This window comes from Marmota flaviventris, chromosome 10 (genome assembly GCF_047511675.1).
Source record: "Marmota flaviventris isolate mMarFla1 chromosome 10, mMarFla1.hap1, whole genome shotgun sequence".
In the NCBI taxonomy this organism is placed as follows: Eukaryota; Metazoa; Chordata; class Mammalia; order Rodentia; family Sciuridae; genus Marmota; species Marmota flaviventris.
This window is the reverse complement of record NC_092507.1, coordinates 78,001,448-78,025,057: the sequence shown is the minus strand read 5'-3', so window position 1 is coordinate 78,025,057 and position 23,610 is coordinate 78,001,448. Positions and strand designations below refer to the sequence as shown.

General features: G+C 38.6%; 1 protein-coding gene across 3 annotated transcripts in view; it reads left to right on the top strand.

Moving 5' to 3' along the window:
• Tgfbr3 (transforming growth factor beta receptor 3) overlaps positions 1 to 23,610 on the top strand; it is a 188,104-nt gene that overhangs the window by 16,649 nt on the left and 147,845 nt on the right. For all 3 annotated transcript variants that reach the window (XM_071618045.1, XM_071618043.1, XM_071618044.1), the window contains one exon: positions 4,766 to 4,942. In XM_071618045.1, coding sequence (XP_071474146.1) covers positions 4,858 to 4,942 — 85 coding nt within the window. In that variant the 5' untranslated portion in view covers positions 4,766 to 4,857. The remainder of the gene's footprint in view (positions 1 to 4,765; positions 4,943 to 23,610) is intronic.

The window sequence follows — 23,610 nt, the reverse complement described above, 5'->3', positions numbered from 1 at the left end:
GATTGGAAACTGTCCAGTTCCCTTGTGTGATAGAGAAACCTGAGAGTCGCTGCTGTGACAATAAGGTGGCTTTGCTTTCTGTGTACAGGTCCTAAAGGGCATCCAAATGTCATCAAACAACAGTATCTATTCTAACATCCTGTACACCCCTTTTTATAGGCTGCCAAGCTAGATATTGATGCCATTCATGCTGCTTCTTTCTGAATCCCCTAAATAGCAGGTTGAATAGCCATCAGAACAGTTTCTCTATGAGCTTTTCTTAAAATCACATGCAGACTTAACTGTGTGTTTCTAAAAAAAAAGAAAACATTTTTTTCCCCCAATTAAATGGTGGATTGTAAACATTGTAAAGATCTTTCTGAAACCATTCCATGTTCAGGCTACCAGTAGCTCAGGTTTTTCTTACTATTTGAATTTAGTCAATGGGAATTTTTAAATTCTACTATGTCTGTGTCCTTGAGATCTTCAAATTTGTTCCATCTCTGATTTCTCCTGCTGATTTCAGGTAAAACAGTGTTAGTGTTAGAATGTGACAGTCACAGGTTCGTGCTTCATCTTGCCCTTTGCATTTTTAAAAATCTTTGAGTTCAGCATTACCAAGGATGGTTTATTTATTATAACTACCACCATGGTCCTGCAGTTGAGTCACAGTGATGATCAGTAATCATTTGTGCAGAGTGCATATCAGTGTCTGATAGTAGCCATGGCAGACTTCCCCCTATTTTGGAAAAAACGTTGTTTTGTTTTCAGAGATTGAATGTTGAGAGGACAACATGGTTTCCAGTTTGTGACGACAGAGCTGAAATTGGGAGGTAGAGCGGTAGTCATGGACAGAGACCGAGCCTTGCCTCTGTCCTATTATTTTGGGCAAGTGTAAGTCTTGGAATTTGGGGCTCATCTTCATCAATGAAATCCTGTGGATCTCTTTCAGTTTGAAAAGCCATTCATATATCTTTAGCATGCTAAAATTTTTAACTGCGTAATTGATCAGTTACAAATTAATTATGATGTAGTGTTGACTGAATAATCTCATATAGGTAAATATGTTAGCCATCAAAAGGATAGTTAGTATTTTTCTTTTTTTACTGATTATTAACCTACTGCTAGACACCCATTTTTCCAGTTTTTTTTTTCTCCAAGATAGACCAAGATTTGTTCTAAAACTAAACAACAACAACCGTAAAAATTCAACCAGGCAATATTGTTCCCAACCAATTCCTTTTGAACATTGGTTTAAACCCAGGATGGTGTTAAGGTTAGGGTTTTCATCTAATCCCAGTCTTCACTTGAGTGCTTTGTTGAATCACCAGAGAATGTGGGACAGCATGCTCAGTTTAATGGCCTCAGAAATGAACAAAGACAAACTCTTGAAATTAGCAAAATTAGTAGCACGTTCTTTTTTAATCCATGAAGTTCTTTTTCAGAATTTTATTCTCTTAGTTTATGAATACTAAATGTTCTCATACCCCTTGAATGGAACACATTGCTTTGAAATGTGGGCAAAGTGATTATTCTACCCCCAGTTGTTCTTGCAGATCTCAGAGGACCTATCTATTTTTTGAAAGTCCAAAGAGATTCAGTGAAGTCAAAAAGCCAGGGCCTGAAGTCCTTGGTCTTTGTGAAGTTAATGTGACAGAACCTCACAGAAAAGAGGAGCTCATGTTCCCTGGGTTTATTTCAAAGCCACCACTTATTGGAGGCCCAGAGTCACCCACATTCTTCTAACTAGGGAATAGATCCCTGATTCATGTGTCGAGGTACTGGTGTGTGCAGGTGTTGGTCCACACTGAAGTCAGGCTGAATGGGAACCTCATGCTTCCTTTTCCATTCTCCTCTGCCTTAGGATCCTGTCTTTGAAGATTAGACCGAACCCCCCCTGCAGTTTATTTTCTTTTTGAACAAGTTACATTATGAAGGGACTTTTATGCTAAAAGAAGGAAAGCTCTCTCTTTGTTAGAAACAGCAGTGTGTAGTTTCAACTTGTCTCTGACTTCCTCGGAGATGTTTTAGGATCCGGTGTAAACTTGCTGTGGTTTGCCTTTGGGCATCAAATTGTTTAGCTTGGCTTTATTATATCTGTAATTGCTGCATTTTAATAATTGCCCAATATTCTTGTCAGCAATTTGCAGTCTATATTTTTAATAGAACCATTTGCCTTTCTTTCCACAGATTTGTGCAGAACTGGTTTAAGCCCCTGGATTAATGGGCCACAGCCCCACAGACCCTCTGTGGCTGTGGGCAGGGGTGACACATGCTCATTAAATATTCCCTCTAGACTTGTGCTGCCTATGGTTTATGTGCCCCATAAAAGTCCTCTGGGAAGCCATCTTCTTCTGGGATCTCCTTGGAGGGTTTTGCTTTATAAAAATGGCCCTTAGCATTTGCTGAAATAGCATATTCTTTCAGAGAGTTTTCTCCTTACCAATCCACTCAGGAAATCTGATTTCCTGAAGGGAAAGTATAGGTTTCCCTATTGTTGTCAAATTGTTAACAGAAGATTTCCTTTTTGTCTGAGGTGGAAATACAGTGACAGAAATGTTGGGCTTCAAGGATCTATTTTATGGCTTCCAAATGAGCCATATAATTTAGTTGGCATTGAGACAAGACCATTGTGTCACCAATGACTTGTGCCTCAACTTCACTGGCAACTTTATTCTCTTAGTGATACAGCTCTTTAGCTTATCTCCTCTTTTGGTCTGTTGCATTTATTTTTCAGTAAACAAATGATTGAACTGGTTTGTCAGCAGCTAAGACTTACGTAAATGACCACACAGTGATCTTTCCATTTTATTAGTTTAACTGCCTTAAAGAGAATAAACAGGTAGTGAGAATATTAGCTACTATATACTGATTGTTTATTTTTTTAATGTGTTAGGCACTTTTCGAAGCATCATTTGTACTTACTGAGTCCTCACTTACCATATCCTACCACATCATAGGTTCATTCATGAAAAGTAATCTGCCTGACATCAATCATCACTCATTGGTAGGTGGCAGGGTGGATTCACAGCTGGGCAGATTTTTAACTGCCACCATAACCCATATTGTATTCATACTAGGCTTTTATTTTTCTATACTAGGCTTTTAATTTCCACCATATACCAAGATTGAACCATATATAATAATTTATTTTTAAGGCATATCTAAAAAGTTCTTTTCGAAGTTACAATTTTATTGTTACTGTTTCCAGATAGGTAATATTCACATATTTTGTATCATTACAAAACCCAGAACCTGCTTCCTCCTATCTGTGTCCCCTAACACCCAATTTTCCCTTTTCACACAGGCATTTAGTGTTACATCCGTGAAGACCCATTTTATTTACTCATTTTTTGTGGTGCTGGGGATCAAACCCAGGACTTCACTCATGCCAGACAAGTGCTTTGCCATTGATCTACACTTTCAGCCTTGAAGAACCATTTTAAATTTCTTTCTGTTAACATTTGATGAACAAAGACCACTTCAATAGGAACTCATTCTGTGGATAGCATCTCCTGGGTGAGGATGACAAGGTTGCAACCCTTCTTTGTATCAGAGATTTCTGGGAAACTCCCCCATCCTGCCTTGCCCAGGGTTTAGATCAAGCAGATTATTTGAACTTTTATCCAGTTGTTGGATAACTTTTATTGCTGATGAGAAGAAATCATGTTTAGAACATAGTAGGTGCTCAATACATATTTGTTGAATTGAACAACTTCCGGGAGTTGTACCAGCTCAGGGATATAAGGCTGGAAATCATACTTTGAAGTGTCTTTATGAGGTAAAGCAGCCATGGGAGGAATATTCAGGTTGAGCAAACTACCAGCAGACTCTGATTAGACTCTGGATAGGAAAAGGTTAGAAAGGATCTTCTGGATCATCTAGTCCAGATGGGGCTGAAAGGCAGGGGAGACATCTGCTAGAATGTCAGCAAACAGATGGAATAAGAGCTTTGCCTTTTTTATGGTTCTTTGTTTTTTCAGATTGATTCTCAGCGTAATTTAATTTGATGCCTGTGATAACCCTGTCATTATAACATTAGAATGAGTCTCTAATCAGAGCTATTTTTGTGTGTGTGTGTGTCCTGGCACTAGAGAAAGCATGTTTCATGTCATTGTTTATTGTACCACAATGTAACTGGTGGTGTTACAGGTGCATTTCGATTTTCTTCTATTGTCGTGATTTATCTGGTTGTGGAGGTACGTGCCTGTAGTCCTAGCTACTCAGGAGGTTGAGGTGGAAGGCTTGCATGAGCTCGGGAGTTTGAGACCAGCCTGGGCAACATAGAGAGATTGTGGGTAAAAACAATCTTAAACCCAAAGATTTAAAAGTGTTAAAATATAATCATGTCAATTGCTAAAGTATTTGCTATAAAAATCTTAATTTGGGTTATCACCATTTCTACCCTAGTTTGCTTCAGTACTAGTCTATCATTTTTTTAAGACAGATTTTTTTCTTTGACACCTTTCAGAAATTCTTGATTTAACTTTTTTTTTTTTTTTTTTTTTTGGTACTAGGATTGACTTCATGGGCAGTTCATCCCTGAGCCACATCCCCAGCCCTATTTTATGTTTTATCTAGAGACAGGGTCTCACTGGGTTGCTTAGCACCTTGCTTTTGCTGAGGCTGGCTTTGAACTCTTGATCCTCCTGCCTCAGCCTCCTGAGCCCTTGGGATTATAGGCGTGTGCACCGTGCCTGGCCAATTTAACTTTAATGTGTGTTTGTTTATGAAAAGAATTTTCTGTACTAAGTTCTCTTATTGAAAATTATTTATTTTTTTACAGGCAATTTTAACATTGCAAAGAGGGGTTTTAAGGCCATTTCTGATTTGCAAAGATTGTCTGTGACCCGAAGAACTATAGGCTGCAGTGACTGGATGTGCACTGTTGGAGAAATAAAAATGACATCCCATTATATGATCGCCATGTTTACCCTGATGAGCTCCTGTTTAGTCACTGCAGGTGAGTTGTGTCATATAAATTGAATAGTCATTATATTCTTTTGGATATATTTTTTTCTTCAATCTCTTCAGTTTAGAAGAATTTGCACCATGCTGATGTTCATGTAAAACTTGAATATTTAGGTTCTTTAAGTAAATAAAATGTTTGACCATAATACAGATATCTAACATGTTTGCCTAGACTAGGATTCCAATGTCACTAATACAGATACTTCCTAACCTTGTTTAGGCAAGTAGAGAAAAAATATGCTAATGATTAGCACACTTTAATTTTTTTTACATGGATAGATTATACTTACATTGCTGTCTCTAAATAAAAATGTCAAGAAAGACACTTTTTATTATTTTCTCTATTACAAAGTAAATATGCCTTCTGGATAGAGATGCTTTTGGGATGGGATGCTTGGAAGGTATTTAATTTTGTCTATTTCATATAGATAGGTAGATGGATAGATAGTTTGGTTCTGGGGATTTAACCCAGAGGCATTTTACCACTTAGCCACATCCCCAGCCCTTTTTATTTTTTATTTTTAGACAGGGTTTCACTGAGTTACTTAGGGTCTTGCTATTTTGCAGAGGCTGGCTTTGAACTTGAGTTCCTCTTGTCTCAGCCTCCTGAGCCACTGGGATTACAGATTTGCCTGGCTAATTTTGTGTATTTCAGATATTTTAACATGTAACTTTTTGAAAAGTAGAGGAAGAGGCTGGGGATATTGCTCACTGACTTGCCTAGCAGGTGTGAGGCTCTGGGTTTCAATCTTAGAGCTACAAAAAGCATAAATATTTTTTTCAAAAAAATAGAGAAATGCATGTATTTTTTTGGAGACCATCAGAGTATTAGATTGGAGCTGAGAATCAGCAAATGATAGTTTGGAATGTTGTTCCTTTATTAAGAGTTATCAATCCTCCACACCAACATCTTAGTGTTCCATGTCAGGGTTGCTTAATAAATTTGGAAGCTTGATTTACTCCATTTGTTGTAATTTGCTCTGTGTCTTTTCCCTAATGGCCACATAAACTAATTTGTTGGATCAGTTTTGGAAACTGGCAGGTCTCAACAAGAAAAGCATTGACTTGAAAAATGATTAGTCCCTTGGTTTTGGCTGTTGACTTGCGGGTACAGATGGAGGGGGTAATAATTACCACTTATTGAATATACACTACAGGCAGCCACTGGGCTGAACAATTATAGAGTATAAAAATGAATAAGGATATTTTTTATTTAATGAGCTTAGATAATCACAACTCTGAGTTGGAAATAATTACTTTTGCCACTTTATAGGTGATGAATTGAGATATGGAGAGGTTAGATAACTTTCAGTGTGACAAAGCTGGGAAGTGGAGGGTTTTACATCTGTGCTATTAACCAGGGTGTTGTACTGAAGGAACCATTCCACCCTTAGGGATCCCCATAGCCTCAGACCAGGGGTGGTATTAGGAAGGCTGAGTGGAAGTCAGTTGGGAGAAATTGGTTTATGAGGATGGAAAGCAGAATATCCCCCTCATTGCACATCCTTTGAAAGAAAGTTGCTTGGTTTTGGGTTTCCTTTTGAATGCCAGTGTGTGAATTTGAACTGCCCATTCTTCTGTTATTTTCTGTCAGCAGTTTCGTTTTGTCTCATTATTGAAGAGTTATTTGCCTTTTGGCCTGTGCATTAAAATGGATCTTAATTAAAATCACATTGAAAAGTAGTAGCAAGAGAGGAGAGTAAGAGGAAGAGAGAGAAAGAGAAACATCATGCTATGATGACAAGGTACAAAACCACCTTTGGTGGCTCTGAGCAGGGCTTTCTGCTTTCATCAATGCCTGAGTCAGACTGACAAACACACTGAAGAAGGTCTTTCTTGGGAATGTGGTGAGGTTGATGGCCCTGTATAGCCTTGATGTTTTTAGTAGCACATCAGTTTTGCTTAACACCTTCCTTCTTCTTTCAAGCCATGGTGGGGATATATATATATGGTTTTTTTTTAGTTGCATGCATGCTTAAAGCTTTGCAGAAGTGAAAGGGACAGTGGCATTGTAGATTTTTTTTTTTGACAGCATAAGGTAACTGATAAATGGCACAGAGATAGGGAAGTCTTTAAGGTAGAGTTTGTTGGTTGTTATTGTGATATAACCTAATAGGCCAAATGAATGAAGAAGTAGGGGAAAATGTTTTTTATATACCTATACCTAGTAGCTTTCTATGTGGGTGCTGCATACTATACTTTTGGGGGCATTATGCATGAGTTGTACTTCAAGAAGATAGTAATAATCATAATAAATATTTAAAGAGTATTTACTGTGTGCCAAGTCCCATTCAAAGTGCTTTATCTAATTTCATCCTTATAATACCCTAAGAAGTGTAGGTAGTTTGGTTATCTTGTTTATAGATGAGGACACTGAAGTACAGAGGGGTTAAGTAACATCCTCAAGGTCACACAGCTAGTAAGTGACAGAGTTAACCATAAACCTAATAAGTCTAGGTCTGGAAATTGAGCCATTAAAACTTTTATTTTTTCAGATACTGGGAATTAAACCCAGGGGTGCTCAACCACTGAGCCACATCCGTAGCCATATATATATACATATATATATATACACACACACACACACACAAACACACACACATATATATTTTTTCCTTCTTCTTCTTCTTCTTTAGTTGTCAATGGACTTTTATTTTACTTAGTTATATGTGGTGCTGAGAATCGAACCCAGTACCTCACACATGCTAAGTAAGCACTCTACCACTGAGCTATACCCCCTGCCCTCCTTAGCCCTTTTTTATTTTGAGATAGGGTCTTAGTAAGTTGCCGAGGCTGGCTTTGAACTTGTGATTCTCCTGCCTCAGCCTCCCTAGCTGCTGGGATTACAGGCATGCACCACTATGCCTGGCTGAGCCTTTAAACTTCTATACTATAGGAGAGTATTGATCTGAGGGGTGTTTGTTTTGAAAGAATGATAATGGGTTTGCTTGAGCCATCTATGTCCTTTTGAAACATTAAGAAATCACTTATTGGGCTGGGGATATAGCTCAGTTGGTAGAGTGCTTGCCTTGCAAGCACAAGGCCCTGAGTTCGATACCCAGCACCAAAAAAAAAAAAAAAAAAAAGAAAAAAAAAATCACTTATCACCAAATCCTTGCTAAATGCAAACACAGTACTAGACTTTTAGGGATACACAAAGAAATGTAAGATTTATCCCTGAGTTGCTTGTACATTTAATTATGTTTGTAAAATATGACTATATAACAAAATAACCAATGTAGGACAAATGCCAAGTAAAACCCTGAAGACCTCAGAGGGGTCAGAAGAGGAAGCCCTTGTGGACTTGAGCAGCCAGCAAGGGCTTTGTGGAAGCTCTAGTCTTCAGCTCTGTCCTCAGGATAGACTGTCTAGGATGGGAAAGACTCTGGGCTGACCAGATGGAGAACCATGCCTGCCATGTACTTGATATTTAGTGCTTGACTTTTTTTCTTTTTTTAATGGATGGATGACCTGGAGAATGGTGTAGACATACAGCAGGAGTCTACTTGGAAAGAAGGATGGGAGTAGATTGTGGAGGACCTTAACTATCAAGAGAAAGGCTTTTGAATTTCATTCTGAGGTTTGGATTTTCTCCATCCTCTGAGGTCCAAGGCATGCATCATAGAATTCAAACTGGGCCTCCATCAGTGAGGCTGAAGAAATTATCCTCATCAGCTTCAGACACAACAGTCCTGGGACACAGACTGATGTTTATCAAGGGCTTGCTAGTTAATTTTGTTTTAATAAGACAACCCTATGAGGTGGGTATTATTATGGTTACCATCATCTCCATCTTACAAACAAGGAAGCCGAGACTCAATTTGGTTAACAATTTGTACAATGTCCTGTGACTAATAAGTTAGAGCTGGAACTTAAATCCAGACAGTTGGCTCTCAGTCTAGCTGAAGGCCGCTCTATTAGCATCTTCTTATGTAGAATGAGCAAATCTCTTAGCTTGACTGATTAAGTTCTAAGTAAATAGCTACCAATGAGACATCCTGGAATCAGATGAAACCCCTTTGGCCTCCTCAGAAGAGATGGAAAGAGCTATCTGAGCAGAAGGACCCTTAAGTAATCTTTATTAGTATTCCCACTTCATGGAAATGTCCTTGAAGCTCTACATCAGAGGGAAGGCATAGAGTTCTTGGTAGCAGAGGGGGTGAAAGAGGTAAAAGGCCCCCTATAGATCTGCTGGGAGGGGGCAAGCCCAGTGGAACATGAGAAATGAGCCCAAGTTAGAAGAGTAGGAACCTGCTTGCTCCAGCCTGGTGGGTTTGGCTGGCTGTTCCTGGAAAGCCTTCCTTTTCCTTCTCTGCTTGTGGTGGAGGGTGAAGAAGGCAGGGAGCAGCAAGCCACAGCCCAGGGTTAGCGGTTGCTTCTACACAATTCATCCTCTCCTCCCTCCCTTGTTCTGTGGTTATGGTATAGTGTTGAGGGCCCGGTGGGCCCTGCTCTTGGTGAACATGTGCTATGTAGGACCATAATGCCTCCTGAGTAGAAATGGCCCGAGGTTACTTATTGGCACCTTATCTTGAGTCCTGTGATATATCTTATGTAAGAAAAGTGGGAAGTTTGAAAAATAAATGCTTGCTACTGCAGGCTGAATACTCACTACATTTTTTACTTTAAAAACTATTCCTACACATCTTTAAAAAATATTAGCTGCTGCCTCTGAGGCTTGGCAGTGTTGGGTAGGGCTGTGTTTCCAGGAGTTTTAATAATGAGAAAAAGAGGCATGCATGGAGAATTCAAGGAAGTCAGTTTGGTTGGAAGGGCTGGACTTGGCAGCATTCCATGGGCCCCTGTGCCAGATTGGAAGAGGTCTGCCGAGGTGAGCTCTGCAGAAACGCTGCTGGCATCCCTGCCAGGGGTTAAGATGGACACCTGGTTCCCTCATTTCACTGTCTCGATTTGGTGCCCAGATGCACCCTTTTGGAAGCTTGCTCACAACCTGCATACCCAGGAGCAAACATTTCTTTTCTGTTGGATATACCTGGAATCTCAGGTAGAGTCCACAGGAAAATTGAGACATTTTTAGTCTGAGCTGTTTTCCTGCTAAGAAAGCTCTAAAGTCTTTGTATCCATGGGACAGCAATTGGAGATACCTGCTGGTTAATGCTTGGTTCAAAATGGGACAGCTGGCAGCCTTGGGGAATGTGTAAACTAATAACAATATCATATTGTATTTATAGTTTTCAAAATGCTTTTATATCTAGTATATCATTTGATCCTCCCAGCAGTCTCTGGAGTAGGCAGGTATTACTTTCTTCATTTCCAGAATGACAAGTAATGAGGAAGAGCAAGTGAGTGATTTAGAAAGATGATTCAACTCTCGGTTAAACCAGAACTCACACTTCTGCAGAAAAACTGCTCCAACAGATTCTTTTGCTTTTTCTGCTGCCAAGCACCCCTTAGCACCTCACCCCTAGCACCTCACGCCTTAGCACCTCACCCCCAGCACCTCTTGAAACAGTGCAGCCAGGCGCTCTCCTGGGCACATAGCAGGTATTAGTTCATTTAATCCCACCAGAAACCCTGTGAGATCAGTATTTATTATTTTCCAATTTTGGCTATTATTACTGCTGCCCCCATGGCTAATATTATTATGATACTTATTTCAGAAATGAGGAGACTTAGCTTTAAGGAATTAAATATAATGTATAATGAAGACCAAATAAAGAAATAAGCAGAGAGGCAGACTCAGTGTTCATGCTTTTCCTGTTATGCTGCCCTAAAGGGACTGGCATTCTTTTAAAAAATATAATTTTTAAATTTACTTTTTAATTGACAAGTAAAAATTTTGTATTTTTATGGTGTACAACATGATGTTTTGTTATATGTATAACATACATGTTTGCATTGTGGAATGGCTGGATCAACCCGTTTAACTTATGCCTTACCTTGTATGTCATTTTTTATGGTAAACACTTAAAATCTATTCTCGTAGCAATTTTCAGGTATAAAATACATTGTTGGTAACTGTAGTCACCATGATGTACTATTCAGCTTTTGAACTTGTTATTCCTAACTGAAATTTTATATTCTCCTCAATCCTTCCCAATCCCAGCCTCAAGTAACCATCATTTTAGTGAGTTTGACCTTTTAAATTTCCACATAGGAGTGAGATTAGGCAATGTTTGTCTTTCTGTGCCTGGCTTATTTCACTTAACATAAAATCTTCTACTTTTGTCCATGTTGTAGCAAATGACAGATTTTCTTTCTTTTTAATGATTGAATAGCATTCCATGGTGTAGGTATACCCCCTTCTTTCTCTTCATTCATTCATCCTGCACTCTTTCTCTTGGACTCGAGACAGTGGCCCATGAACTTTGGGGTTTCTCCTCTCTGAAACTGAATGATCCAAGGTTGTAATTCCTAAAGGCAGGAGGCAGAGAGTGCTGACTGACAGCTACCACCAGGGAATGTAAAGGATGGAGGATGATGGGGTTCTGAGTATATCTCAGTGGTAAAGCACCCCTGGGTTCACTCCCCATTACTGGAAAAGAAAAAAAAAAGCCTTCTCCTCCAGCCCCTAGTTCTCTGGACACAGTTGATTTGATCTGTGATTATTTTTATTATAAAGTCTTTATTTTTGTATTTAATTTTGCTCTTGGATACACAGGGAAAGCCTTTTTGTCAATTGTGATGCCAGTTATTACCAGGGTGCCAATTTATTTTAAAGAGACCATAGTGGATGAAGTGTCATGCATTTAGGGCATTCTCGTGTTCTCTTTGGATATACCATGCGTACTCAAGCATGGTGAAATTTTCCTTCTCCCCATTTCCTATAGGTCTTTGCATAGAAACAGTACATATAAAATGCATGAGCATGCATACGCATGTACACAGACATACACACACGGTTTGGACAGTTAGTAGTAGTCAAGAAAGATGAGTTTATTTCTCAAAGATTCCTTTTCCCTGCAAAGATGAGTGGGTGAAATATATTGACTATAAAAAGGTCTTTTTCTTGTTTTCACTTGCAAGGAGAGTTTACTAATAGCTAGTTGGGTAGCTAGATGTACATATGGAAACATGGTTACTATAGTCATAGATTTGATGTCACAAAGGTAACAGGATCCAAGTTTCTCCTCCCTTTTCATCCTTATCCTAGGCTATGTCGTTGCTACCCTGCACTATGAATTTCTGAATTATTTGGATTATTTTAGTATACCAGCTATGGTCTGTTTTACAAACAGTGGGCAACATTTTCATCAGGACAGAGCTATCCATATATACCTACATAACGGTTTAATTGCTAAAAGTTTATACTTTTGACACAGTTGTGCACATAGGAAGTTAGATTTTCTCAGTTTGTTTGCTTTGGTGACTAATTCCTGATACTCTGGGGGCACCGTGAATCACTGATAGAGTTTGGAGCATGCTAGTTTTGGAAATGATGTAGGAGCAGAGAGTGTCTTGGGAAGTGTCCCAATGTGAGCCCTTTCCCTAGAACTGGCTCTGCCCATGGCTCCTTCCCGTGGCATCTACTATGCACAGAAGTACTTGCCCCTTTCAAATGACTGGACCACCCTGCACCATATCCATGTGAACCACTGACTTTCATTTTCTTTAAAATGTCATTACCAGAGTGATCTTAAAAGAAAAATTGATCTGAAGTCCAATTTAGTCATATTTTTATTTTCTGAGAGGGTGTTGGAAACCAGGCAGAATTTTAGAGGATTTAAAAATGCACTTGCTCTTAGAAGTTTCCTTCTAAGAAATAGGCAGCAGGTGCTCTGAAGCCCAGCTCTTCTACTGCCCTATCCTGAAATATTAAAAAAAAAAAAATTGGTGATGGAGGAGGAGGAGGAGGAGTGGTGTGTGGAAAATCTTACTATCCTCAAAGGAAAATGTTGATTTTAAAACAAATTTGAAGTTATTCTCTCTGTTGGCAATGAGGGGAACCATATATGGCAATAGGAAAAAGTTTCAATAAAACGGCTTCCAGTTCTTTGTGTTGCTTCTCTTTGTCCTCACATACCTGGATAGCTTTGTCCTAGTTTAGAGGAGCCATCAGAAGTAAGATCTTTCTTCCTTCCTGCCGCATCCAGAAGGATGCTCAGGAGAGTAGGGCCACAGCTTTTGGAGTCAGCCCCTGCATATGTTCTTTCTACCAGGACCCCACTGGGCTCTTCTGTGCTCTCCTGTGGAGAGCTTCCCAGTGGGTGTGTCTGTGTGTGACAGCTGTGCAGTTTTGTTGCTAAAGGTTTTAACTACATATCACCATTTATTGTTTTGCATTTTCCTTAAACTTTTAAAGAACGGCTGTGCTTTAGATAGACTTGCCAATAAACTGAGTAACCTACTGAGTCTCAGGTGCTTTTCTGGCTTCTGAGGCACGGAGAGGGAGAAGAGATTTCAGAGGTAGTGCAAAGAATGAGGTTTTTCCCTCAATATGGTTAAAGTTTTGAAAGTGCTTATTGGTTGATTAAGCAGGAATTTATTGATCACCTGTTGAATTTGAGACACAATTCCAGGTATTGGAGATATAGAAGGGAAAAAAAATAGACAAAAACCCTTGTCCTCAAGAAGCAAGGCTCTAGTGGGGAGAAATAGACCAGAAACAAAACAACTATGCATATTTTAGCAATGGATCATTAGTGGTCATTAGGATCAATGGATAATTAGGGATCATTAGTGGGGGTGCATGACTTAAAGTCCAGTTAGGGGCTGAGGGTGTAGCTCAGTGGTAGGGCACTTACCTAGCATGCAAGAGGCCCTAGGTTTACTCTCCAGCACAGGGGGAAAAACCCAACCCATTAATTTAAAAAAAATAAATAAATTGGGGTTATATCACTGGTAGAGTGCATGTTTAGCATGCACAGGGTCCTGAGTTGAATCCCTAGCTTGTGCACAAAAGCACACACATTAAGTGTGTGTACACTTAATAAGGGAGGCCTCACTGAGATGATTTTTGAAGCAAGGTTTGAAGGAAGTGAGCGAAATGGATATCTCAGGAAAGCGCATTAGCACAGAGGTCCTAAGGTGAGAGTTACCTTGAAGCTCAAGCAATAGCGAGTAGGCCAGGTGGCTGTTGGAGTGGAAGTAGCTGGAGTAACTGGAGTATGTGGAGTAACTGGAGGGTGGGGAAAGGTGGGATGAGGGTTCATTGGTATGTGTGAGGTTGTGTATAGATTAGGATCTTGTTATCGATCATACATTTTTTTTCCTCTAAGTGAGATGGAGCCATCTGAGGATTTTGAGCAGAGAATGATATGATCAGAAGGATGTTTTAATAGGATCATTCTGGTTGCTGTGTTGAGAGTAGACTTTTGAGCAAGGATGGATTTGAGGATACTTTGGGTGGCTGCTTTAATAATAAGGCAAGAGATGAGAGGGGTCAGGATCACTTAAAACCAGGAAAGCGCATTAGCACAGAAGTCCTAAGGTGGGAGTTACCTTGAAGCTCAAGCAATAAGCTCAGGAAGGATCTTTGGAAGTGATATACTTATGAAATTAAGAATGACAATTCTGCGATTTTTTTCAACCTATAATGATTTATTTCTCACGTGAGTGGAAAACTGTCACATAACCTAATAATAGAGATAATTATTTCTACAAACATTAAAAGCTGTATCTTAAAACACAAAACAACCTCCACCAACCATTTAAAGAAAATCTATTCACAATGAGTGACTATCCTTGAAAAATCATTGTCTTAAAACTCTGAAACTCTCTTCCCAGTTTACTTTCCTTCCTGGTTGCCAAGTCTCGTTCTTTTCATTCCTCAAAAGTCTTACCACCTCTTGCAAAAGTGCTTCTTATAACGTTTTAAGGTGGTGCTTCAGAGAAATTTGGTCACATACAATTTTATATAGTAAATAGTTGTGTGTAAACCCATTTTTATAAGTTAGACTACTTATGAAGTATGCATAAGGAGCTCAAAACTTATAGCAGTTCTTTTTCTGTAAAGAAAATAATCACTTTTAAATATGGATATTCATATTGGTATTGCCTGAGGCAGGGCGTACTCATCTTGCTTGCTGAATAGGAAGTTTTGCTTTTTAGGGTTGGAAGTTATAAACAGACGTTAGACTAGTTCTTCCTAAACTTTGATGTACATAAGAATCACCTGGAGACCTTATTTAAAAGGCAAATTCTGTTTTAGCAGGTCTTTTTGTGTGTGTGTTTGTGTGTGTGAGTGTGTGTGTGTGGTGCTGGGGATTGAACCCAGGGCCTTGTGCATGTGAGGCAAGCACTCTACCAAACCAAACTATATCCCCATGATAGGTCACAGATTGTACATTTTCTAAATAGATCCATATGCTGCTGATACCGCTGCTCTGAGGACCACATTTAACTGTATAGATCATCTGTTTCTTCAGTGTACAGATTGTAACAGAACCTGCTCCCACCTAGACAATTGCTTAGTGTCATAAAACAGAGCTCAGTTTTAGCACGCTTTTGAAACGCTACCTTGAAAACCTTTTTGGTAAACTCATTTGTGTCAGAGTGAGCCATGTGCTGGAAAGGAAGTTGGTTCCAGGGAGTGAGTTTCACAGACACCTTTAGCTCCTGGCTATCCATGGGGTACACCTACAGAGACCATATGCCTCTTTCACCAGCTGGGGCTGTACCTTGATGTAATCATCACAGTTGTTAAAGCAGGAACCCTCTGCCTCCATTTATTCCTTTCATATGCCTCATCTGCCCTGGTCCCAATTCTTGCCTTGTAACTTGGTAGACCATGGTAGGAGGCTTGTGTTGATTCAGTGAGGGTGGGGACATTGATACAGGAGACTGAGGCTGAGGGACTATAGTTAATGAGGGAGGATGTTGGCTAACTGGATAAAAGGAGTTGAGGTAACTCTGGGAGGGTGGGACTAAAAGTTAATGTTGTTTCCTATTCCATTCCTATAATCAGATTCCAGGCTAGAGTTTAAAAATTAATATTTTTTTAGAAAAGAAAAAAGGACCTAAGTTTTTACTGATGCCTATTAAGTACACTGACACCATATTTATTATAAATTGGGATAAGGCAATGAAAAGATTTAACTTCTGTGCCTAAAAAGTAGTGTTTCGAATAACTTCATTTATTTGCCATTGATAAATGTATAAGTTTTCCTGATTTACTTTCTCAGGCCTTGTCATTGTTATTCAATTGCACTACCACTGAGCCACAACTGCAGCCCCATCACTGATATGGGGGGGCAGGGGACATCTACCACCTTACTTTGCCTAGAACTAACCATAAGCCCCAGGTGGTGGTCATTCTATATTTGAAATTGAACCAGAAAAGTCCAGAAGAATGCAACAACATTTTTTCTTTTTTGCTCCCTGCTAGCTTTTTTTCTAGGCTTCCCAAAAATGTGTTTATCTTGTTGGCCATGCATGTGGAACAGTCTGGGATCCCGTGTAGCATTAGATAGTGAAAAAAATAGAAAGATTTCCCACATGACTGACATTATGGGATGAGAAATATTGGATTATGCAGGATTCTTTGATTAGAATCCTAGATTGAGATTTGTTTAAAGATCTATATATTTAAAACTATAAATCTTTTTTAATTCTTAAATCAGTCTTTTTTGGGGGTGTAGACTAGAAGTAATACCAGTAACTTTTAGGTAGTAAATTCAGAATTTCTATTTATCAGGAAAAAAAAATCTTTAGGGTAGAAGAATAGTTTGAACTTTAAGAGTTTGAGAATTACATGATTTAGGAGAGTCTTTCAGATTAGAGAGGACCCCGAGGGATTGAATCCAGCAGTACACCACCTTTGTCACCATAGGATTGTTTGCAAGGACAGCTCTGCTGTCTTTCAGGGACCAGGTCTCAGCCTGGCCCTGGCAGGTAGCCCGGGAATCTGTGTCCTCTGTTTTTTGCCAAGCTTAATTAGCTCTAGAAATACACTATCAAAAGCTGTCTGGCGATGTTTCATTAATGATACGGGGTGAATTCAAAAGCACTAATTAATTGTGTTAGATTATTTGCAAAGCCCATGCTGAAAAATCTAATGCCTGTAGGAGAAAGTTGGCAGAGAGACTGTGCAGAGATTAGCCTGGACCTTAGCCTGCTCAATTGCCTTTTGGAGTTGGGCCAAGAGGGGAGTTGCTTTTCTTTTAGGAGAAGTGCATGTGACCATATTCTTCCCTAAATTGCCAGTTGACTGCTCCAGGCCCTTGGATAATGCAGCTCATGTGGACCTTTGCAGACTTAGAGAGCCCAAAGGGCATCTTCAAGAGGTTTGGGTGGTTTTTGTTTTGTGAGAGAAACATAATCACTTAACATTCATTAACTAAATAAATACTTCCCAAGGACCTCTTCTTAGAGAGAGGGAAGGGACCTCTAGTTTATTGTGAAACAATTCTGATTTTAAGTGTTAAATGTTCAAAGGCACAAGGAGCAGGCTTCTAAGGAGTGGTGTCCGCCCCTCCCACTTTAAAATCAGGTTCCTCTGGTTATCTATTTAAGGGGCTCAGGGCATTAAAAAGTGAAGTTTTTCTTCTTTTTTACACGTTTTTTGGAGACGAGTTCCTATTATGTTGCCCAGGCTGGCCTCAAATACCTGGCAACCCTCTTCCTCAGACTCTCAAATAGCTGGGACTATAGTTGCACACCACTGTGCCTGGATGGCAAAAGTGAATTTTTCGATGGCTGCTGCATTTGGAAAATGATGTTTAAAAGAATCTCAATTTGAAATCATGCACATGTCAACTGAAGTTCAGGGCATACTGCATGATAAAGGGAAAAACAGATTTACATTATTTTGCTACATTTGGCATATGTTATAGAATAACAATATTTAGAATTAGCTCGCCTGATAAATTGTAGAAAAATTTTAGAAGTCCCTGTTCCTTAAAAAAGGGAGTTTTGAGGCTTTTTGAGTTAAGTGCCAGTTTCTGTTGATTCTGAGGCAATATAGACAGTTGAAGAAAGTACAGAAGAGTATTTCAGACTTATCTAAGAGCCAATCATGTGTTGTATAAATAAGGGAGCTGTGTATAGCTCTGTTTGAAAACATCCATCCAGAAATCTTCCAATTCCTGGGCCTGGCCCTGTCTCCCACTGACAGCTCTCAGCAGCTTTTCCTGTCCTTCTGGACTTGGGCAGCATGAGTAAGTAGTTATGTACAAAGCCCAGACCAAATTTTACTTTATTAACATGATTCAGAAGAAAAGAATTCTAATGAGTTTCAGAAGACTGTGCTGAGCCATTTGTGATATTGTCAGATCTTCCTAAACTTAAGGAAGGCCCAAGAAAATCTATTCTTTCTGTTTATTACTCCACTTGGAATCTACTGGACCAAGCATATGTGAATGCCCCAGGAGAGTGTGTACTGGTGGAAGGATTTATTCCTGAGTGCACAGTGGCCTCTCTGTTTACTCTGTATGAGGCGGGCTCTTCTGAAACCCTGGACAACCTGCTTCCTCCTCAGCCACAGGCCTGCAGCAGCAGCTTTGAACTCAGCCCTTTCTGCAGATGATTCCTAGCCAGCTCTATGGAGTTGATAAGATCAAAGCCCTCAGCACTGTGAGGGATCATGAAAGATATTTTAAAAGTTGGAAATAAAGTCCTTGAACTGATAAATAGCTATGATTTTTCTCTGGGAAAATAATGTCAAGACTTACTGGTATATTCCTGTTAAGCTGTGAGATACCATGAACGATGTTATAACTAATAGTTAAATTGAAAAATTTAAAAACTGATTTTTATTGAAAAAGATAAAACTCAAGGCTGTTCTAAAATAACCATGGTCATTTGCATTGAAACATATTTGAGATGAAGATAGGGTCTAGGGTTTGCCAGTTAGAGAATGAAAAGTGCTCAGAATCTGTAGCTTGTTGTGTTTGTTTTGTTATTCATGAACATGGTATACCCTTTAATTAATCTAGCTTTTCTTTAATTTATTTCTGTAGTGCTTTTGTAGTTTTCAACTCTCTCTCTCTCTCTCTCTCTCTCTCTCTCTCTCTCTGGGTGTGTGTATGTATGTGTATGTGCTAGAGATCAAACACAGGGCCTCATACATGCAAACCATGTGCTCTGCCACTCAGCTACATCCAACCCTCAGTAGTTTATTTTGAAAACTACAGTGTGCCCATATTACATATAATATTGCTTCACCATGTCTGTTTCATTACACTTAAGTTCTAGAACCCATTTCATAGTTACAATTCCATCCTCTTCAAACCACTCTTATTAATCATGATGAAAACTAATACTCCCTCTGGACATCTGGAGAGGGATCTCAGTCACAGGTAACCAAGGCCAGTTGCAAAAGTGAGCTTTTGGCCTGGCTGGCTTTGTTTTAAGTTTTCAGAACTCAAAGCTCAGTGTGTCCTGTAAGGAATATGTTCTTTAGCTGAGACTCAAAACAAGTGTTGTTGAGCAGGGGAGAGTCATAGCATCTGTTCACTGCAGTAAAATGAACATTGTTGTTTGTTTGAAACAAAAATCAAAAGAAGTCTGGGGCAGTCTCAGAACCCAAAGATTATTCAATTGTTGTAACCTTTTGTCAGGTCCTTGGATTTTTTCCATCACAGTTTTGCTGGAGCACAGTTACTACAGTAAAACTTCATTTGGGACTTATAACTAAAGGATCTTGCAGAGATTTTTATCCTCCAACTATTGGTACTATCTGAGAACTTTATCAAGGTGAACAATGACTCTGTTAAACTGTTACCCTTTCATTTAGGGAAAGTAATTCTCTACTGCAATGTCAAGATTGGTCTTGACAATTGAAGTTGCAGATTAACTCTTTAAACCAGTAGTTCTCAAATTGTGGTCATGGATTTGAGACTTTTTCAGGGGCGTTTCTGAGGTAAAAAACCAGTTTTATAATACTGAGATGGCCTCTTTTTCACTGAGTTACCATTGTGCTGATAGATAGAAGCAATTGTATGAAATTGCCGGTGCCTCTACAGGAATCAGGGCGGCACTTTATTGCCTCACACTTACAGTGAAACAGCTGACTACCAGTTTCTTTAGTGTTCTTGATGAAGGAGTAAGACCCCTGAAATATATGCCTTTTTAATATTTTGTATGATGAAATGGGAAGTCTGCATATACTACTTCTACATTTCAAAATATGATGTTGCCTTCAAGAAAAGTGCTTCTGCAGTTATTTGAATTATGAGCTGAACTAATCTGTTTTTCATGGAACACCATTTTACTTAAAAGAACAACGGACAGACAAATGATGGTTATCCAGACTTTGGAATTTGGCCGGCACTTTTTGACAAAGTATAAAATGGGCCTATTACTTCAAGGAAATCAACTGAGAGTATTTGTTGCCAATGATAAAATCTTATTTTTCAAACAAAATTAAAATTGGAAAACTTTTATCCATCACCATGAATGACAATACTTTTCTGATGAGGTCAAGGGAGAAACTGTTAACAAATGTGATTTAAAAACAGATACCATATAATGAAATGTCTTATTAGGCTTATTTATATAACTCAGTAAATAATCTATTATTTTCTAGATGACTGATGTATGATGGCATTATAAAAATCATGTATGGGTAAAAGAGTCAACAAGGGTACAAGATAGAGCAGTTGATTTCCAAAAGCTTTTTATTTTAGAAAATTTTAGATTTACTGAAGTGTTGCATAAGTAACACAGAGTTCTTTTATATCCACACTCAGCTTTGCCTTATAATACCATCTTACATATAACCGTAGAACAGTAATCAAAACTAAGAAGTGAATGTTGGTACAATACTATTAACTAAATTATGAAATTTATAGTGGGATGTGGGTGGTGCACACCTGTAATCCTAGCAGCTTGGGAGGCTGAGGCAGGAGGATGGTGAGTTCAAAGCCAACCTCGGCAAAAGCAAGGTGCTAAGAAAATGGGTAAGATCCTGTCTCTAAAAAAAAAAAAAAAAATAGGTCTGGGGATGTGGCTCAGTAGTTGAGTGCCCCTGGGTTCAATCCCCAGTACCAAAAAAAAAAAAAAAAAAAAAGTATGAAATTTATTTGGATTTCATGAATTTTTCCATTAATGTTATTTTTCTGTTTGAGGATCCAGCCTAGGATCACACACTGCCTTTAGTTGTCAGTCTCCTTAGTCTCATCCAATCTGTGACAGGTCCTTGGTCTTTCAGTGACCTTGTCACTTTTAAAGCGTATTGGAGAATATTCCTCAGTTTGGGTTCATTTGATGTTCTCTTTTGGTTACAATGAAGTTATCCATTATTGGGAAGGACACCACAGAGGTGATGTATCCTTTTCAGAGCATCAAATCAAGGGTACATTACCTTTCTAGGACTTACTGGTTATATTAACCTTGTTTGCTTGGTTAGAAATGGTGTCTGCCAGAATATTCTGCCATGAAGTTACTATTTTTTTTAATATTTATTTTTTAGTTTTCGGCGGACATTACTATTAACTAAACATCTTTGTTTGTATGTGATGCTAAGGATCGAACCTGGGCCGCACGCATGCCAGGCGAGTGCGCCACCGCTTGAGCCACATCCCCAGCCCAATAAGTTACTATTTTTCACTTTGAAATTACTCCGTGGTTGAGGGAAAGCAATGGATTTTAATGGAACAGGGTTTAAAAGTTCATTGTGTAATTCAGACACCATATTGCAACAAACCTTAAGAAATGGCATTTGTTTAATTGAGGTATAATATCAAAGAGGAAACAGCCACAAGTACATGAAAAGACTATTGACGACTATTAAGCTTTGCACCTTCAATTGTCAGTCCTCAGTATCTACAGATTCCACATCCAAGGATTCAGCCAATTATAGTTCGAAAACACTGGAAAAAACTTGTGTCTGTATTAACACATACAGATGTTTTTTCTTGTATTATTTCCTGAACAAAAAAGAACTATTTGCATAGCACTTATATTGTATTAGGTAAAGTCATCTAACAAATCTTTTTTTTTTTTTTTTGTAGTGCTGGGGATTGAACCCAGGGCCTAACATATGCTAGGCAAGTGTTTTTAACACTGAGCTATATCCCCAGCCTTCATTATAAGTAATCTATAAATAATTTGAGGTATCCAGGAGGATGTGTGTAGGCAAATACTTTGCCATTCTGTATAAGGAACTTGAGCATCCACAAGTTTTAGTATCTGAGGGGATCCTGGAACCAATCTTCTGAGGATACTTGGGACAACTGTATCTCTATGAGGCCAAATTGCTTCATATCCTTCAACCAGAACAGAGTATCACAACAAATTAAATGCAGAAGTAGATCTGAAAACCCAGATGTTTTGTATTAAGCAGACATTAAAGAGATGTGTGGAACAATGATGCTCTGCTCACTAACTTATGTTTTATTTCAGAAAACAATTATTTTCCACTAGTAATACTATGTTTTGTTTCAGAAAACAATGATTTTCCACTAGTAATACTATTTACATTAATATGTAATGAGTTTGTTGCTGGTTTTGAATGAATTAATACATTTTTTGTGTGTGGTACTGGAGATTGAACCCAGGGGTGCTCTACCACTGAACTACATCCATGACCCTTTTTATTTATTTTTTAAATTTTAAAACAGGGTCTTGCAAAGTTATAAACTTGTAATCCTCCTGCTTCAGCCTCCCAAGTCACTGGGATTACAAATGTGCACCACCACACTTAGCTAAAGTAATAAATATTTCAAAAATTAGCTTTAATTCTATAGTGGTAAACATTGATGTATGTAACTCATAAATAAATCTCTTTGGGGCCTCTAGTAATTTTTTTTTGAGATAAGTTACCATTATGTTGCTCAGGCTGGTCTCGAAACCCTGGGCTCAAGTGATCATCTTGCCTCAGTCCCATGAGTAGCTGGGATTACCAGCAAGCACCACCATGACCAATTAGTCCTCAGTAAATTTAAAGCAAAAAAGAATCCGTAAACCAAAAAGTTTAAGAATAATACAGAAAAGATAACTTAGTGGAAGGACTCTTTTTTTCTGACCCAAATAAAGATTTAGTGCAGGACTCCATCAAGGAGGCTTAATGCTAGGAGAAGCCACTTAGCCTCTCTGTATTTAGTCAGTCAACTGGCAGATAAGAAGGATTGCCAATATGATCCCCAGTTTTCTTTCAACTCCAAACTCTGAATCGAAATCACTGTTACTCAAAATATGCTCTCTTGCCAGCACAGGCATTATGGAACAACATAGCAACTGTCCAGGTGTGGTATTTGCAAGGATAGAGATGAAGAGGACATGATGCAGTAATATTTGTGAGGAAGGGATTTGAGGGCCTTGTTCTGACTTTTTGTGCCTAAAGTGATTTCTTTTGAAGTTCCCTTAAAAATCAGAAGTTTTAATAGTTCTTGGATTTTAGTATAATGGGAAAGATGTTAAATTATTTCTGAGTATTTTCATCAGTTTATATATATCACAAATTAAAAAGTATGATTTCCTAGAAATTTTCTGCCATAATATTGTGTATGTATGTAAACCTATTTTATGTGAATATTTATAAATTTTATGTGAATAATTTAAATTTGTTAATAGGTTCTTTTAAATTTTTTTTTTAGTTGTTAATGGACCTTTATTTGTATGTGGTGCTAAGAATCAAAACCCAGTGCCTCACACATGCCAGGCAAGCGTGCTATCACTGGGTCATAACCCCAGCCCATAAGTTCTTAATATACTACCAGTGTCTAAATTGAAGCAGTTGTATATGTGCTGTATACTTTTAAGCTTTTTGAAGTTAATTTGTTATTTTGTGCTTTGGCTTTTTAAAGAAATTAACTGCTA